At 44.7% G+C, this 18,884-nt stretch overlaps 1 protein-coding gene across 5 annotated transcripts in view; it reads right to left on the bottom strand.

The window, feature by feature from the left end:
* GRIPAP1 (GRIP1 associated protein 1) overlaps positions 1-18,884 on the bottom strand; it is a 253,480-nt gene that overhangs the window by 95,869 nt on the left and 138,727 nt on the right. For all 5 annotated transcript variants that reach the window (XR_003941032.1, XM_030194003.1, XM_030194004.1 and 2 more), the window contains one exon: positions 12,139-12,234. Coding sequence is in view for 4 of the 5 variants with exons in the window: in XM_030194003.1 (XP_030049863.1) it covers positions 12,139-12,234 (96 nt within the window). In the remaining variant the exon portion in view is untranslated. The remainder of the gene's footprint in view (positions 1-12,138; positions 12,235-18,884) is intronic.

The raw sequence follows: 18,884 nt of genomic DNA, 5'->3' as shown, positions 1-18,884 counted from the left end.
TCATACGTAACTACCTTCCCTTGCAGTCTTGTCCAATCACCAATGCCACATTTAGGAATCTTCAAGGCTACTGACCCTTGCACACTCTCCACCACTGTGTCACACTTCCTTTCATCCACTGTTATCCTATCCAAGTCTGTCACTGAGGCAGTCTCTTCCTATAACTCTATCCTCTGCTTTGGACAATTTTGCTCTCCTGATTCCCCATTCTGTGAGGCACAGAAACTCCAGCTTTAGCTGACCTCCGGAATCCACTACTTACATTCCTGTGTCTGCTCTGTATGAGCTAGCATAAGAAGACTTTATAAGAGGGATGCCTGAGGGCCTGGACTATGATCACATGGCCTTGTGATAAACTGCCTTGTTACAGCAATAGTGATAGTGATTCTGCTTCTAAACAGGGAGCTAAACCAGGTCCAAAGAAATACAGGAGGCTCTGGAGCACCAGACATAAAAAAAACCTGCGTTGATTCTCCTTGATTGGAATATGAAAGTGCACTTCAGAGATCTAGTAAAAAGAACTTTTATGACAACTACAACAACAACAACAGACTTTAGAGTCTCAACACAGAACCCAAAGGCAGGCATCTACTGATTCCTTTGAGATCAAGGATGGGGAAAAAAAAGAAGTCATCATCCTCTGGCACTACCAAGAAAACAAAATACTGACCCAGCCCGTGAATGGAACCAGTATAATGCCTACCTTGGAAACCAAAACCACATATGAGGAAAGGCTAAAGAGGTTAGATCTCTTCAGTTTGGAAAAGAGATGGATGAGGGGAAATATGATTGCGGTCTACAAAATCCTGAGTGGTGTAGAACTAGTAGAAGTGAATTTGTACTCATTCCAAAAGTACAAAGACTATGGGACACTCAAGGAAGTTACATGGAAATACTTTTAAAACAAATAGGAGGAAATACTTTTTCACTCAACCAACAGTTAAGCTCTGGAACTCTTTGCCGGAAGATGCAGTAACAGCGGTTAGTGTATCTGGGTTTAAAAAAAAGGTTTGGACAAGTTTCTGGAGGAAAGTCCAGAGTCTGCTATTGAGACAGATATGGGGAAGCTACTATTTGCCCTGGGATTGGTAGTATGGAATGTTGTCGCTATAGAAATGATAAGTAGTAATAGTAGTAGTATTTGGGTTTCTGACAGGTACTTGTGATCTGGCTTGGCCACTGTTTGGAAAACAGGACACTGGGTTATATGGACCATTGGTCTAACCAAGTATGGCTATTCTTATGTTCTTACAAGAGAATGCTATAAAGGTATTAGAAATGGGAAGGGGGGAGGGGAACACACATTCCAGGGCATACCCATTCTGCAATACATCCCATTGGTTTAAGGTGATGTAAGTCCACTCTTGGTAAAACTAATAAAGGTGTCAGCCAAACAGGATCACCTCTGAGGGAACTTGCTATGCCTCATTGCTTATATTGGGGACCAGCGGATGCAGCACTGATGTCCCTAGATTTACTGAGCAAAAACAGAGGCAGATCAAGTGGAGCTGCTATCAAAAAGCACAAAGATCCAATACGGCAATGTGAAGAAACAGTGTTTCAAGTCTGTAAAATGTATTGGATATTTTCCTGTCTTAAATATGCCTGAAGTGTATTTCTCCTGTTTGGCCAGCAGATAGTGCATGTTTATGCTTAAAACTGTTACAGAGGACTGACCTCTCTTTATTTTAGGGGGTCTTTTACTAGCTTAGCTCAAGTTATCTGCAGCAGGGCCCATAGGAATAAAATGGGCCCTATTGCAGATAACTCGAGCTAAGCTTTAGTAAAAGACCCCCTTAGTTGGCACACAGATAATAGGAAGTGCCATGCAGTGATGTAACCAATTTTAAATTTGAAACTTGACTATTCTGGGCTCTGACTGAGCTGGAGTTTGAAATTACTCAGCAGTTGTTGCTGGCTGTTGCTTTAGTCTTAGCCCAGGAAGGAGAGAGAGACAGACCTCTTTGCTGAGGCTTGGTGAATTATATGTCCTGATCTTCCCAGGTACTGTTTAGCCAGTATGCAAATGTTTAGTTAATGTTATAATTGATCCATTTTTCAGTTACTTGTTACTGTTTGCTATTTGCACATTTTTGTCCACTATTCAATATTTTTATGAGAATAAACATTGTTTGTTCTGCCTGTCTGGACTGATAAAGAATCCTGGTGGTTTATCTGTGAGTGCTTTCTGGGAACAGAGGGACCACTGCGGGTGTGGTCTCCAGTAACCTAGAAATCACTGGGGATAATTTGGAAGTGGGAGACTCGCCCAGAGGACATTGTGACCCAGTTGGTGGGAGGAGGGTGCTAGTGTAGAGCACAAGCAGCAGGTGAAAGCAGACCTGAGCTGTGCTGGGGACAGACACTCTGAGTGGCCGTGAGGTAACCCCAGGCGGGTGGCTAGGCGTTTCATGACAGGCCACTATTCTAGCTGGCAGAAAAATTGAGGTAGCAGCAGAAATCATGTTCTCCTCCAGGCCTGAGGCCTAAGAACAATTTGCAGAAGACTGACCAACTCTCCCTCTTGCATGCACTGTGCCTCCTCAGTCTGTGCATTGCAAGTGGAGCCGTGATAGGTGCTCCTGTACCTCCAAAGCATCATCCTCTCTTCACCATGCCGCACACATTATGGGCTTTTACTCCCTCCTTGGCCCTACAGCAGTACCCAAATGCCGTCAAGAACCACCCTTCACTGCTTTTCACTAAATGGCACTAGCATTTCCACCCACTCCAAACTTTTTTTTTTTAATTGAAACAATTGAACAATGCAGACTGTGATGATTTGATTATTTTATTTAACAACATGGTTCAACCCACTAATGAGACCCATACCAAAATGATTTATTGAACATCCCAATAAATCCAACAGGCAAACAAAACATACTTAAATGTTCCTTTCTGTTTGTGTTTACAATTCCAACTGGATCCCTTTTAAATCCTCTCTCCTCCCTAACAAAATCCCTCCTCTAAACATACAGAGGTAAAACTCTCTATTAAACAAGAACAGCTATAATAAATTAAAGAAAGAAACGGAACAGTACGCCATCAGTCTGCATAAAATACTAATACTTAAGGAGGGGGGGAAAAAAACATAAGAATGTTGTAGTTCTCTAACCCGCAGTGTGTGCAGCACGAGGGCCCAAGAAAGAGGAGGAAAAAAAACTAGGAAATGGTTTTAAATGAATTAAGAATCAGACTTCTGGCTCTATGAGATAAAGATTGAATATAAACACCCCAGACTGCCAGAAACATCTTTTTTTGTTTAAAAGAGTATTTTGCTTGTCTCTGCTCCAACAGCATCAATGTATGAAATGGATTCCTCCATATCCAAAAAGATAGAGCATTATCATTGATCCATACTCCCAAGATCACTCATTTACCCAACATCCCTGCTTTCCAGAGAAGAAAATTACCAAAATGATTTGTAAGACAAAATGCTTCTTATTTATCTCAAAGCACATCTCTTCTCCCTTGCTTTTGGCGCCTAACCACCTTCCCCATTCATGATACCTACACTGACTACATAGTTTGTTACCTTTAGATTGTAAACTCTCTTGAGCAGGGACTGTCCTTCCCCATGTTTAAACTTGTACAGCGCTGCGTAACCCTGGCAGCGCTATAGAAATGCTAAGTATTAGTAGTAGTATCCAGAAGCAGTCCCGCCAGTTAGAAGGGAAGGGGTTGTCCCAAAAGGCTCTCAATATAGCATAAAATTGCCCTCCAAAAAAGCTTCACTTTTGGGTAATTCCAGAAGGCATGAAAAAAAGAACTGACATACTGATTACATTTCCTACAGATAGGCATATCTATCCCTCCAGTCTTAAATAGTTGCACTTGTGTGAAATGTGCTCAATGTAAAATACAAAAACTGGCATTCCCTTAATTCAGAAGTAGTGGAAATCTCCGGTATGTGGTAAATAAATTTACCAAGACCCAAAGATTCCACAGGTAATCCCAAATCCAGACACCATTTTGTACCCAGTTCCAATCAACTCCTGAGTGAAGAAAGTATTTGTAATTCCCTATGAAGTAAAGAGATTGAGAGGCCTCCATCCCAAAATTTACCAAAAAACCTCCTCCAAACGAGCATCCAACAGGAAGGCTAAACCCGTGGAATCTAATGAGTAAACATGACGCAACTGTCAGTTAGATTAAAAAAATCCCGTGGATCAGCCAGTCCCCTGGATTGTAGTGCCTCCCACGAAAGCATCATGCCTCCATCCCATAAAACATGTTGTATCAAAACAACACCCTTTGTTGCCCAGTGGCAGAAGCTAATATTCTCAGCACCCAGCGAAAAACTACAAATTGCCCTGAATAGGTATCTGATTCGCTATCCCAGGATTATCCCCAAGGAGTGTTACTAAATACCTCCAACCTTATCGCAAAGGGCGCACCAAAATACTCTGGTGCAACTACTGTGATAATAAATGCAACGGGCAATGCAAAAGAGAATTGATGTGCAAGGCCTGATCATAATTCCTATTTGTATAAACCTGTCCCACAAGATACCAATCCCCAAGACGCCTAAGTAAACATGCTTGATTATATTTTTGCAGATCCAGAAATCCCATACTCCTGTATTTCCAGCAACCTTGTAAATATTTGAATAGTGTTTTGGGTTTCTTTCCATTCTAAAAAAATGCAGGGAATTTAAATCCCACTTCAACAGTTTAAGAGGTAGCAGCTGGAGTGCATAGAGCCACTTGGGAAATAAAATCATATTAAAAGGTGAATCCTGCCATGAACAGATAGGGGAAGGGGCATTCACTTAGCAAAACATTCCCTAGTCTGATCTAAAAGAACCGATAAATTTACATCTCGAAGAAGGGAAGTTTTAAAAGGTAATTATATCCCCAAATATCAAAAAGAGATGGTTTTCCATTACAGAGGAAACGGGCCCTCCCAGTGTCCCCTTACAGAATTCATAGTAGGTAGGGTCAAGGACTTGTCTAAATTTAATTTGAAGCCAGAGAAATCACCATACTCGCCAAAGCATTCCATTAACCGTGGTAAAGATGTATGGGGTTCCACAATGTACACTAAAAGGTCATCATCAAAAGCAGAGAGCTTGAATTCGTAAGAACCAACCTTCATAACTTTTTTTTATCTGAATTACCCAAAATCTCATGAATTAAGGGGTTTAGTGAGATAACAACAAAAGGGACAGGGGGCATCCAAGACGCATGCCTTTTTTATGTCAAAAGGTTGAAACAGAACACAACTGACCCAGATGACAGCCCGTCTTCCCAAGGTGGCAAATAAAAAATCCCAGGCCACACGGTCAAACGCCTTCTTTGCATCAAAACTGACCAACAGGAGGAAGTGACGTCACCGGAGAGCATGGCTGCCTAACTTCTGTGCTCCCGAGTACCCGAGGTGCAAAGAGCGCTACCCGGCACTTACAATAAGCAAGGAGGGCAAAGAAAACGGCGCCACTTAAGAACGAGGAGCGGAGGAGGCCAGAGACGTCCATGCAAAGGCGGTCTACGCCGCTAAACCTGTCAAAATTCGCGTATAAGAAAGGCGCGACGAAATCCAACATGGCGGCCAGAGCGAACGAAGAAATGGCGGAGCGAATGGATGCGGAATTGCAACCATCGGGAGACATGTTCGCATCGCAGACCCAGGGAGAGCCTGAGGGGGCCGGACTGCCGGAGCTATGCGCTTGGATCCAGGAAATCCGATCGGATCTAAAAGCCATGAGGTCAGAGCTGGCGACGCTGGGGGCTGACCTGAGAGGGGAGATAGCTGAGCTCGGACACCGGGTGGAGGAGGCGGAAGGCCGAATAGATGACCATTCGGAGTCCCTGGGCTCCCTTGAGAGGCAGATCGCAGATGAGCGAATAGGGCAGCAGCTTCTCTCTGAAAAACTGGAGGATCTGGAAAATAGGAGCAGGCGCCATAACATCCGCATTCGGGGCTTGCCGGAGGTTTCAAAGTATCAAAATAGTGAGCAAGTGGTCCAGCAAATTGCCAGCGATGTTCTAGCGAACACGGAGGATCCGATTCCACCAGAAAAAATAAACTTGGACAGAGCACATCGGGCCCTGGGGGCTAATAGAAAGAACTTACCAAAAGATATTATAGCATGCTTCCAGGACTTCAAAGTGAAAGAGCGAGTCATGGCAGCGGCAAGACAAATAAAGGATTATAAATGGGACACCAATAGAGTGGAAATATACCAGGACTTGGCGGCTGCCACCCTGAAGAGAAGGGCTGAGTTGAAGCCGGTAACGGCAAAGTTGCGAGAACTGGATATTCGTTATCGCTGGAGATATCCGTTTGGACTAGCATTCTACAAGGATGGGAAACAGCACATGGTCAAAACCTTGGCAGAGGCGCAGAGAATACTGCAGGGATACACCCTCGGCAGCGGAGCGCCCATCGATGGCAGCGGATCCCAGGACCCACCCCAGATGGCAAAGAGTGGGTCAGAGTCAACTACAGCGCCAGAAGTCAGCGGGACGCCTCACCTGACTTTGCATGGCAACAATGGGAGATAAGATCCCACTTGTTTAACAGGATGCGCCCTTGTGGCGAGTTTACCAGGTGCCGTGGACTTGGAGAGCGGCAAGCTGGCCTGGTCGAAAGTTATTGTTGGTTATAAGATGCAGTAGGGTAATATAGAACATTGGTTTAAACAGGGAGCAAGATAAGAGTTAAGTTAAAGATATTAATAGCTAAAAATGTGAAGGGGTACTAGTGAGTTACAACACCTCCGTGTTGCACCATCCAGAATATGGTAAAGGTGCTAAGGTTTTGGGGGAGGGAAGGGGAGACTAGGGGGGGAGGGAGAAGGAAAGGAGCGGAGGAGGGGAGGGGGGGGGAGGGAAGAAGGATGGGAGAGATGGGTGGCTAATATTGAGATATGCTATAATGATGCTCATAACTGAAGAAGTTGTCTATATATACAATGCTTAAATGTGTGACTATAAATGTGCGGGGCTTGAATACTCCGCAAAAACGGAAGCAGGTATTTAGGGAAATGCAACGCCAGCAAGCCGATGTAATGTTTCTCCAGGAGACCCACCTTAGAAAAGTCCATGAATACTTAATGAATAATAAGCAGTACCCATATATAAGATGTGCATCAGCCACAGAGGTTCAGAAAAAGAGGGGAGTTTTGATAGCTCTATCCCGGTCCCTACCCTGGCAGGTGCATACAACGGTCAGGGATACAGCGGGCAGATATATATTGATGGTGGTCTCCCTTGATAAGGAATATTACACACTGGTATGTGCATATGCACCTAATGAGAATCAGAGGATATTTATGCAGGAACTGGAGAGGATTTTACAAAAGCATGCTAAAGGTCATTTGGTGATAGGGGGCGACATGAACTTGACACTGGACCCGAAGCTAGATAACTCAGGGGGGGTGGCAAAATACGTGCAGGGAGATAGAGTAGCCTTCCAGTCCTGGCTGGCAAGGTGGGGGCTGACTGACTTATGGAGAGATACGCATGGGACTGAAAAAGATTTTACCCATTATGCCCCCCTCCACAAAACCTACTCGAGAATTGACTATTGGCTGGGCGATGCGATGGTGAGGAGGCAGGTTGAAAGGGTGACTATCGAGCCCTGTAGTTGGTCGGATCACTCTCTGGTGGTGCTAACGCTGAGGATGGGAAGAAGGACTATAGGCCGTCCCCATTGGAGGCTAAACGAAGCCTTACTCCTAGAGCCACAGAATATAGCTGAATTGGAAAAGTACATAAAGGAATATATAGAGCTTAATGATAATGAAGAAGCCCATCCGACCAGTATTTGGGAGGGAATGAAAGCGGTATTAAGGGGTCAGATAATAGCATGGCAGGCACACATCGTCAGGGATCATAGGGGGAAGGAGGACGCAGTCAGAAATAACATGGAGGCCAGTGAAAGAAAGCATAAAGAGGATCCGTCCGACACGCAAAAATTGCAGGAAGTGCAGCAACTCCGAGCACAGCTTAATGATCTCCAGATGACGGAGATAGCAGGGCAGCTTCAGCGGGTTCGGCAGGAGCATTTTGAATTTGGAAATAGGGCTGGCCGGCTATTAGCAAATAAATTGAAAAAGCAAACCCAAAGAAATTATATTGCAGGGGTATATAATGCATCAGGTCAGTTAGTAAACAGCACAGAAGAGATACAGGAAGTGTTTCGGGATTATTATGGCCAACTATATAAGTCGGACCTGAGGGGCACAAGGGAAGAGATTGCACAATATCTACAGGGGATACAAATGCCAGGCCTATCGGAGAAGGAGGTAGAGGAGTTGTCCTCCCCCATAACGCTTGAGGAGATAGAAAGGGCAATCGCGAGTTTGCCAAATAATAAGGCGCCTGGGCCTGACGGATTCCCAGCGAGCTTCTATAAGCTGTTCTCCAAGTGGTTAGCACCATTACTGTTAAAAGCAGTCACAGCATTTGACAACGTGGGGGAAATGCCTTACTCGTGGAGGGTGGCAGAGGTAGTCTTGATACAAAAGCCGGACAAGGATCCCCTATGTTGTGGATCATATAGACCCATTTCCCTATTAAATGTGGACTATAAAATTTTCACTAAAATTCTGGCTGCAAGGCTGCAGAGGGTACTCCCGAGAGTGGTTCATGAGGATCAGGCGGGCTTCATAGAGGGCCGGCAGACGTTCGACAATATTAGATGCCTGCTCCATGTGATTCAGCAAGCTAATGAAGAGCCAGACTCGGTTCTACTCCTCTCGGTGGATGCTGAAAAAGCGTTCGACCGGGTGGAGTGGCCTTTTCTGTTTGGGGTCCTAAAGCAGATGGGACTGGAGGGAAGAATCTTAAAATGGTTCAGCTTGCTTTATACTAATCCCCTGGCAATCATAAAGATAAATGGGGCTTATTCGGAGCCGATAGGGCTGGGTAGGGGGATGAGGCAGGGGTGTGCGGTATCGCCCCTGTTGTTCGCAATATCCATTGAACCATTAGCATAGAGGATTAGAGAACACAAGAGTATACGGGGGGTGGTTAGAGGTAAGAGGGAGCACAAGATTATGCTGTTTGCGGATGATGTATTGCTGACCTTGGCACAGCCTAAACAATCGCTACAGCAGGTTACAGAAGTGATCTTGCAGTATGGGGAGCTCTCGGGCTTTAAAATTAATACCACTAAGTCCGAAATACTTAATCTTACGGTTCCGCAGAGGGAGGCCCAGGAATTGCAGAAATTATACCCATTTAAATGGGCAGCGAGGGCAATAAGGTATCTTGGGGCTATGATTACCCCAAGAATAGAGCTTTTATATCAAGAAAACTTCCCTAAGAAGGTCAGGGAGCTTTTTGAAGAACTGGATAGGTGGGAGGGCCTCACGATTTCGTGGTTGGGTAGAATACATGCGGTAAAAATGATGCTCCTGCCGAAGCTGCTTTATTTATTTATGGCGCTTCCAGTTCCCATACCGCGTATCTTTTTCCAGCAGTTGACTAAAAAGGTTTTTGCATATATTTGGAGGAAGCGGCCACCCAGGGTGCGAAGAAGTGTAATGTACCAAAGGCCGAACAAAGGCGGCATGGGGGTCCCAAATTTTTTTCTCTACTACCAGGCAGCGCAACTGCGGGTATGCGCAGAATGGTACCCGACCAATACCAAAAAGTGGCTTCACTGGGAGCGAGCATGGATGGGGACTAGATACACAGGGGACGCACTCTGGAAACCGAGAAAGGAACTCTTAAAGATAATTGAGAGGGTTCCGTTGGGCTTGAGCCACATCTTACATACCTGGCTTCAATTAAGAAAGCGGGCTTTCCCAGAAAGAGAATATTTCCAACAGATGGCAATACAAGATGCTCCAGGGTTCCCCTTGGGGAGGGAGGAGAGGGTATTTCAGATCTGGGCCAAGAGGGGTCTTTACCAACTGGGGCAAATTTGGGTCAACGGAGAGATGAGGTCATTTGAGGAGTTGCAAGATGAGTACGGATTGGAGGAGAGGGACTTAGTTTATTATAACTGCATCAGAAATTATATACTTAAAAGAGCTAGGGATGAATTGGAGTTGGCAGAGACGGAGGTGGAAAAGGCAATGAGACAAGGAGGGGGTAGGGGTGGCATAACGAGGATATATAGAGCTCTGCTTCTGCTCTCGTCCCCACTGGGATTCTATACTAGAAAATGGGAGGAGGAACTACAGGGTAACTATACGGAAGAGTGGTGGACACATAGCTATAGACACCTATTGAAGCCCTCCATTGCCCAGCCTCTGGCAGAGAATGGGTATAAGATCTTATACTGGTGGTACTATACCCCAGTTAGACTACAGAAATTCTGCCCACAAATGTCGACAAATTGCTGGAGGGACTGTGGAGGGAAAGGCACATTTTGGCATATATGGTGGGAATGCCCAAAGGTTCAAAAATTCTGGACGGAGATCATGGACAGGGTGAAGGAAATGACTGAGATTAGCTATCCGAAAACGGCAGAGAGTTGTCTTCTGCATGTAAGACCTAGCAAGAGCCCCATACATAGTCACAAGCTGGTCATCCATGTCTTAGGAGCAGCAAAATTAGCGCTCGCTCGGGCCTGGAAGCAGCAGGAGACTCCAGCCATGCAGGTGGTGATGGGCAGGTTACATCACCTGTATCAAATGTCAAAGTTGACGGCATTGCGAAAAGGTCAGCTTCAAAAGTTTCAAAAAGTATGGGATGCATATGAACAATGGAAAGGAGTGGAATGAGGCAGGATGATGCACACCCGAGGGGGGGGGGGGGAGGGGAGGGAGGGGGGAAGAATTGAAGGGGAAAAGAAATGAGCATATGAGCTGTACGATCTGCATTGTTTGTATGTAGTTGATGTAATAAGTTTATCAGAAGCTTGTATCAGTAGAGGTTGTTTATTTTTGAAAAACCAATAAACAAATATAAAAAAAAAAAAAAACTGACCAACACAGAAGGCATCTCCAACCTTTCCAGCTGCTCCAAAGAGGTAAGAATCATTCTTAAAATTCTTTGTTATCATGCAGCCCTGAACAAAACCCACCTGGGGATCAGTTTCTAAAGAAGGTAGCACTTGTGCAAGATGATTAGCCAAAATGTTAGCAAACAATTTGACTTCCACATTAAGGAGGGAAATGGGCCTGTAGGAAGCAGGCTTGGTTGGATTGTTCCCTAGCTTCAAGAGTACCACATTTTGAGCGAGTTGTAATGAACCTGGCAGGTCACAACCTATCACAAACTTCCCTTCACTGCTTTTTACTAAATGGCATTGGTATTTCCACCCACTCTAAACTATTTTTTTAGATTGAAACAATTTTTATTGAAGAATAAATGGCTCAGACTTTGATGATTTGATTATTTTATTTAACATGGTTCAACCCACCAATGAGACCCATACCAAAATGATTTATTGAATATCCCAACAAATCCAACAGGCAAACAAAAGATACTTAAATGTTCCTTTCTGTGTGAACAGAGATTTCAAAGTGCGGACAATTGAGGGAAATAAAATCTTATAAAATTCCCAAGACTTTTTTTTATTCTTTTTGTTTTTTAAATTTACTTTGCTTCTGCCCACACAAAAGTGAAAGGAGGGAGGAAGGGAAGACAGGGAGGAAAAACTCCAGGATGTGGATGAATGAGCCTACACTGACCTCTCCTTCCCTCCCTCCTCCTCTCAATTGTGCATCACAGATATTATTCTAGAGAGGTATCAAACCCTCAATCAATCCCCACAACAGTCAACCATGAAGAACCTGGGTGTAAAAAACCTATATGATCTGCTCCACCAAAAGACAGCAGAAGCTACAGCTCTGTAAGTCTGCTTGGGCAGATTAAGGTGATCCGCAGACCATTGCTCGGGGAAAATGGACCAAAATCTGACTCAGCCAGAGAGATCAGCCCTGAAACTGCGGCTCTGGGAGCCTAGGAAATGTTCTTCTGCAGCAATCCAGCAGATCCACCATGTGCTGGAGACAATACACAGCAATCACCTAGGCTGCACCATTCTTTATACCACAGATGTCACTGGAAAGTAATGTTCTCTATCTGCTGAAAGGGTAGCATAAAGCCATGTGTCTAAACTGGTCTAGTAGGATGAAAAGAAAGCCAACACAGATAAAAAGGTACTGAGCCATACAATTGATCTGATGGAGCTCTGATAAACTAAAGCAGGCCACAGACCTTGTTGTTCTCTTACCTGCCGGAGCCTGGCGACAGTGTTCAGGCACTCCTCTTTCTCCTTTCCAGCTTCTTCTAATAGCATCTTCACCTCTTCCATCTCTTGCTCTTTCCTCTGTGAGATCCAAGCACAAGTATGAATGGTTCAGATGAGGCTCTAGCTGTTTTTTTTAACATTATAGATTTTTATTCAAATATTTTGCATTGTAATTCAATTTCAATAGTCCCAATTTACAAAACCCATTATATTCAATACTGATGTACACAGAATCACAATGAATGCAGAACATCTTATTTTTTTCCTTTCCCTTTATTGAGTAATCTCCCTCCACCTACTCCCCTCTGGATTGTTAGCTTGTGCCCAACAAGTCTGAGTCTGGGCCAGCCTCAAGCAGTAGAAATCTAAGCTGTCCTCTTCCCCTTTCTAGTTCATATTAGTGAGATCTTCCTTAAAGTTCCATCCACCGAGCAAAGAGCCCACATTTTTTTGAAACTGATCCACTATCTAGTTTCAGGGTAGTTAAACTTACCTGTTAAATATGCTTCCTCTTTGTCCTAATTGGACCAGTCCAGAAACAATGGGTTATGCCTGTTAGCCAGCAGATGGAAACAAGAGACCAATGACATGCAAGTTCTGTGGTATGGGTGGTTCTATACAGTGTGAGGAGCCACAGAGAGGGGACTGGAAAGTCTGTAGGAAAAGGGCCGAGGAAAGAAAACTTGTCTAGCAGCCCCAGGAGACTACAGTTCCCAGAGGCCCTGGTATAGATTGCCCTCTCCTTTTACAGAGAGCAGTCCTTCCTCTTCTTTTGAGAGGCAGGAGGACTACAGTTTCCAGCAGGCCTCGGGTAAAGTAGCTGACCTGGCCGGGAGGCATGTTCAGCACTTCAATCCCCCGGCTCCTCAGAGAGGGGAGGGTGATTGTTCCGGGATGTCTAATCAGGAGGCTATCATGCAAATGGAAGAGAGGCACAGGGAGGAACCCATGGACTGGCAGCTCTTAGAAGAAGGACAGGGGATTCTTCTGGAGACAGCGTTGGACCAGGAACCTATGATGTCTCAGCTCTGGCCAAGGTGAAATGCCAACAACTGAAAGGGCTCATAGCAGCTCTGCTTTCTGGCTTGGTGCAGGAGGGGGGAAGGTTTCTGGGAAGGGAGAAAAGACCCCGTTAGAAAGCTCAGCCTGAACCCATGTGGGAGGATACCAAGATATAGTGCTGGTAAAGATACGAGGGGGTCCCTTCAACCTCTACTGATTCTCAGGAAGAGGGGTGGGGAGGAAAAGGGTTGAAGCTAAGGGCAAACTGTTCTGTCTATAAATGAACTTTGATTGAAACTGAATGCAGCAGAACTGGTCTGCTTATAGATGAACTTTGATTGAAACTGAATGCAGAATTATGCTTATAAATTTGGAATTGGAAGCAGTAAAATTGTTCTGCCTACAAGTGGACTCTGATTGAAGCTGAGAGCCAAAGCTCTGCTCCGTACATACCATAAACCGATGACCAGGGTCTCCAATTGGTGTTGGAGCTGAGCTGGTGTTGGGGTTTTGCTGTGAACTGTGCTTTAAAGAGTGAGCAGTGGACTGATGTTTAACCGTTTGCTTTCTCTCCATTATTAATAATTGGATTCCTCCTCTAGACTAAACAGACTAATTAAGGAGGAGGAGGGAACCAAGGACAAAGCAGTACATTGCACTTGAGGCTGCAACTGCACTAGGCAGACGCCTACATGACTATGGAGACGGGGTTCCGAATCCTCCAGTCAATTGGGGGGTGAGCTTTAAGGGAGGAGTGAGTACCCTTAATTCAAGTGAGAAGCTGAAACTCACCCAAGCAAAGTGGAGTGAAGTATATTTACTTATCCCAAGGCCCGACTAACCACTCTCCTACCTGTACAAGGGGTGAGGATCTGCCCACCCGTGTCCACAACAGCCACAGCTCAACAGTATTCTCCTGTCTCCAGCAGACGGTGACGAGCATTCCATGCAGCTCTGGATGATCTGGTGAGGAAGGCTCCTGGGCCATGTTGGAGAACTGTTCTCTCAGTTTAACTACAGAGGTCAAAGAAGATTCCAGGACAACCTTGTTTCAGGGAATACCTGAAGGAATTTGGGTCCCTCCCATGCCTTCCCAGGTGAGCTGAATGGGATTGACTGGTCCCCCACTATTCTTCCAATACTATTTTGTTTCCAATGTTTTCATCTCTGGAGACAACTTATTTTCTTTGATCCTAAGGCTATCAATGGCCCTTTAATAGGACGGAGGTCATATTTTGTCTCACTGCTACCTACCCTTCCTCTCTCCTGAGGTCACATCAGGGAGAGGCATTTTCACTCATGGAGTCTGTGCTGAGATTTATTTGTGGTTCAGACTGTTTGACACACATTTTTCCCATTTTTTTCTTGACACTTTCTTAAAGGCCACACTGTTCTACTTTTCATAAGCATGGTTTGTTTTTCCTCAGCAGTGCATATCCCACTGCAACTTGCTTTCCCACTGAAACTGATATGCTTTGCTAGGGGGACTGACTGAATCCACCTTGGTTTTTATGAGTACCAGGAGCAGCACAAACCTTGCCTTTCATTTCACCTTTATTTTTAAGCTGCCAGCAGCACTGCCAGAGAGAATAAAGCAAAGGAGGAATAGATGGATCACAGTAGGCTCAGGCAGATTATGATCTGTGTCACAGAGGTATTCACCCTCCTAACCTTTGCCACTATATAACTCCTTTGCTGCTTTGGAGCATCATGATGCTCAGAAAAGAAGTACTGAGGTGGAGACAGAGACAATGAATGTAAACACAATCCAAAAGGCATCCCCAAAACAATGTCAGATCAGCGTAAAACAGAAAATTCTTACCGTTTGGAGACTCCATTATCAGAGGCATTAACTTATGAACACAGTTCAAGGGACCCAAACTAGTGAAATGCTTCAAAGATCCTCTGCTACCAACCAAATACTGAATGTGATCGGAGAAGAGAGTAAGGATTCTAATACTGATATTGTAATCCATTTGGGGACAAATGACCTGGCCAACAATAGCAAGTATGGAGCACAGAGTGTTCCTGAAGCTTGGGGAGGGATTCAAGTCTTTGGTTCAGATTGCAGCTTTTTCTGAAATTATTCCTACATGTGGAAAGGGAGAGCAAAGACTATGGAAAATAGAGGAGTTCAATAAGTGGCTTGAAGCTTGATGTAAAGAAGAAGGTTTTAGATACAAAGTAGGATAGGGCAGTATGTGGAAAAATAACAAGCTGTACTGTAATGATAGGCTACATCTTTTTGTGTCAGGAAAAAGGATATGTCACGTACCTCCCGTGGGTCAGTCTGCTGTAGGCGCCATGCTTTGGGGTGCCGCATTTCCGGGTCTTTCACGGTGTCTTAACGGTCCGGCAGGCGCAATGTGGGTTGGTCTGCTGTGGGTCTGCTGGGGGCGCCGCATTTCTGGGTCCGCTGCAGTGTACGATGCTGTCTAGCTGCGCCTCCACTGTGTGTCTTCAGGGGCAAGTCTGAGGTGCGAGTACAGAGACACCTCCCTTGATGTCAGTGGGAGTTTCCCTACTGATGTCAAATGCCGTTCCCTTCTTTAGCAGCCCTCGCCTGCCAGTCAGGGCTGCAGCAACGGCTCTGGACACCCTGATTTCCTGCAAAGTTGCTTCCCGGATTCTTGTCTCCTGACCTGACCAAAGCCTGTTACCGGATCTTCTCTGCCTGCCACCTGACTTGACCCAAGCCTGGTATCGGACCTCTTCTGCTTGTCTCCTGGCCTGACCCACGTCTGTTATTGGATCTTCTCTGTTTGCCGCCAGCCTTGACCCTTGCCTGGTATCTGACCTCTTTCACCTGCTGCCTGATCTTGCCTACTCCTGGGCGCGTTCGACAGCTGCCTGTGCTCGTTTAGAAGTCTGACTGGATGCCTGAACCCATGACGGTGGGTTAGGTGAAGACCTCAGGGCTGCCTCGGCCGCTCATCTCCACTCCTCCCCAACGTGACAAGATCTTTGGGGAAAAAGTCAGACAGTATGTTTCTAAACATTTAAACTAGAGGGTGGTGATGACAAAAGGAAACAAGGGAATTCAGAAAGTCACACCCACAAAAAACATGATGGAAGAGGGAAAGATAATGTTAATATAGAAAACCATCTAAACTCACTTAACACATGGAAAGCAAAGAGCACAAATGCTCGCAGTCTAAGTAAAAAGGTTCAAGATTTGCAAGCCCTGATTTTTGAGGAAGACTTGGATATTGTTGTTATTACATAAACATATTTCAATGATTCCCATAAATGGGATACGACCATACCAGGCTAAAGTCTTTTAAGAAAGGATAGGGAGGGCTAAAGAGGTGGAGGAGTGGCACTGTATGTGAAAAATAATATCAGATCGGCTGAAATGCAGGGAACCTGGGGGAAAAGAAGCTATATGGATTGTACTGGAAAGAGAAGATAGAACCTTTATCCACATGGGTGTTATCTACAGACCTCCAGCACAAATTGAGAAGCTGGAGAAAGACCTGATAGAAGATATCCATAAGCTTGTAATGAAAGGGGATGTACTGTTGCTTGGAGATTCAACTTGCCTGATGTAGATTGGAATATCCCGTAGGCAGAATTGGAAAGAAGCAGAGAGATCATGGATGCCTGTCAAAGAGCTTTGCTCAGACAAATGGTGAAAGAACCCACGAGAGAAGGGTTGATGCTGGATCTAGTGCTCTCAAATGGAGGAAGCATTTCCAATGTCAACGTGGGTGGCCACCTAGGCAATAGTGATCATCACATATGGTTGGATATATAAGCAAAAGTGGATTGCAGACGCACAAAACTCAAAGTACTAGATTTCAGACATGCAGGTTTTGATAAAATGGGGGAATACCTGAAGGAGGAGCCGACAGCATGGGTAGGCATAGAAGAAGTGGAAGCACAGTGGTTCAAGCTGAAAGCTGCTATAAATATGGTAACAGATCTTTATACAATGGTTAAGGTCTTGGTTGGATAGTGATCTGTAACATCATTAAGTTAAAGAGAATCGGTAAAAGCGGAGATCCTTGAGGCACACCACATTCAGGTCTCCATGGCTGGACATGATACAAAACAGATGGAAAAACAACAAGCAATAACAGGTAACTGAAGGATCAATATTAAACTATCTAAACACTTTATCACCACCTGGGTAGCACCTGGGGAGTTTCAGGAAAATAAATGCTCACAGTTCTTGAACAGGGCCTCGGGGCAGAGATGTTTACCCTCTGCACTCCCTATCTGAGACTGGGGAAAACCCAGTGTCTCCTGGCTGGATTTGAACTCGCGGGCCAAAGCCCAGAGCACCAACTTTGAACGTATCTGGCCAATGGCGCTGCAGATTGCCTTCCCACAGGCCTTAAACTGAAAAGAAAACAATCTTTTCTGCAACAGCTTTAAAACAGAAAACACCACCTGCTGGTCAAACAAGAGAAATACACTACATAAAAAGATTAATACAGTTCACAGGCTTGAAAAACCTGTTTCGCCACAGTAAGAAAGCAAAAAGGGAACGTGGAACAGAAGAAAAGAGCAGACCTTATTGGAGAAAAGCAGTCTGTTGATTCAAAGCTCCCAGGACTTACAAACGAGTGCCTGACATGGCCAGAATTACAGGCTGTGTCAGGGGCAATAGAAACCAGCTGGTGATAACCTACAAATTACACTAATGCTGATTAATGTGTCTCTTCCTGGGTCCATTTAAAACCATCTTAACTATCTGCTGCAGGCCCCAGATAAAGCTTTGCCGATTTTCTTGAAATGGGGCTGCCTACTTAAGCCTCTACAGGACATCTGGTAGTATTTAGTGAAGTTTTGGGAGGGTTGTCTGGAAATTAACAATCAACTCCCTGTTTGAGGAAAAACACAGCCTTTGTCCCTGGTTTGGAGTGCGAGATCTTTGCTAGATGGGATACTGAAAGTTTTACACTCCTGCAAAATTTTTTGAGAGCAGATGGTACTTAAGAGATCTTTGGCAGATATTCCACAGCTTAAGCTGGAAACTTGGGGCGCTCGTTATACTTATTCTCAATTGACCCACTGTGTTCATACTCTGGGATTAAACAATTTGTACCAACCTATAGCTATTAAATTGAGAGAATCCTTTAACCTAGACCCGGTCTATTATCAATTGACCTTTTCATGTTACATAAATCTTTTCAGGCCTTAGATTCCAGTAAAGATTATAGTATATTACAGGTTGCCTGGGAGCGTGAAGCAGGTCATCCAATAAGTTTAATTTCTTAAAGTGATAAAAAGGATTCCCCGGGTGCTCTATAGTGCTGACTATAGGGACAACCAATTTAGAATTTTATATAAAGCTTACTTTTCCCAAGTGAGAGCGCATAGAACTAAGCTGGTTAATACCCCAAATGTGGGAAATGCGGTCAGACTGAGGGCACCTTATTTCATGCCTTTTGGAGCTGTTCAAAGATCCAGCTCTTTTAGACGGACATCACTTCTTATCTCAATGCTTTGTTGGGGGTCACATGCTTGACACACCTTTTAGCATTTAATTTTGGACCTCGGGGGTGACTTGAGGGTCACTGGTAGGGGGTCCAAGGTTCTTGGCTCACAAAGCATTCCTTGTGGGGAAAAAAATGTGTTCTTCAACAGTGGGTTCTTTTGGAGGGTCCCCCATTTTGGCAATGGCACAACCAATTATGCTGTCTCTTAATGTGAGAAGCCAAGGAGGCAGATCTACCTTTCTGGTAGTGTGAAACTCTTATATTCAAGCATTAGCTCCA

The sequence above is a fragment of the Microcaecilia unicolor genome, chromosome 2, assembly GCF_901765095.1.
Source record: "Microcaecilia unicolor chromosome 2, aMicUni1.1, whole genome shotgun sequence".
NCBI classification, from domain to species: Eukaryota; Metazoa; Chordata; class Amphibia; order Gymnophiona; family Siphonopidae; genus Microcaecilia; species Microcaecilia unicolor.
This window is presented reverse-complemented; position numbering and strand designations above follow the sequence as displayed.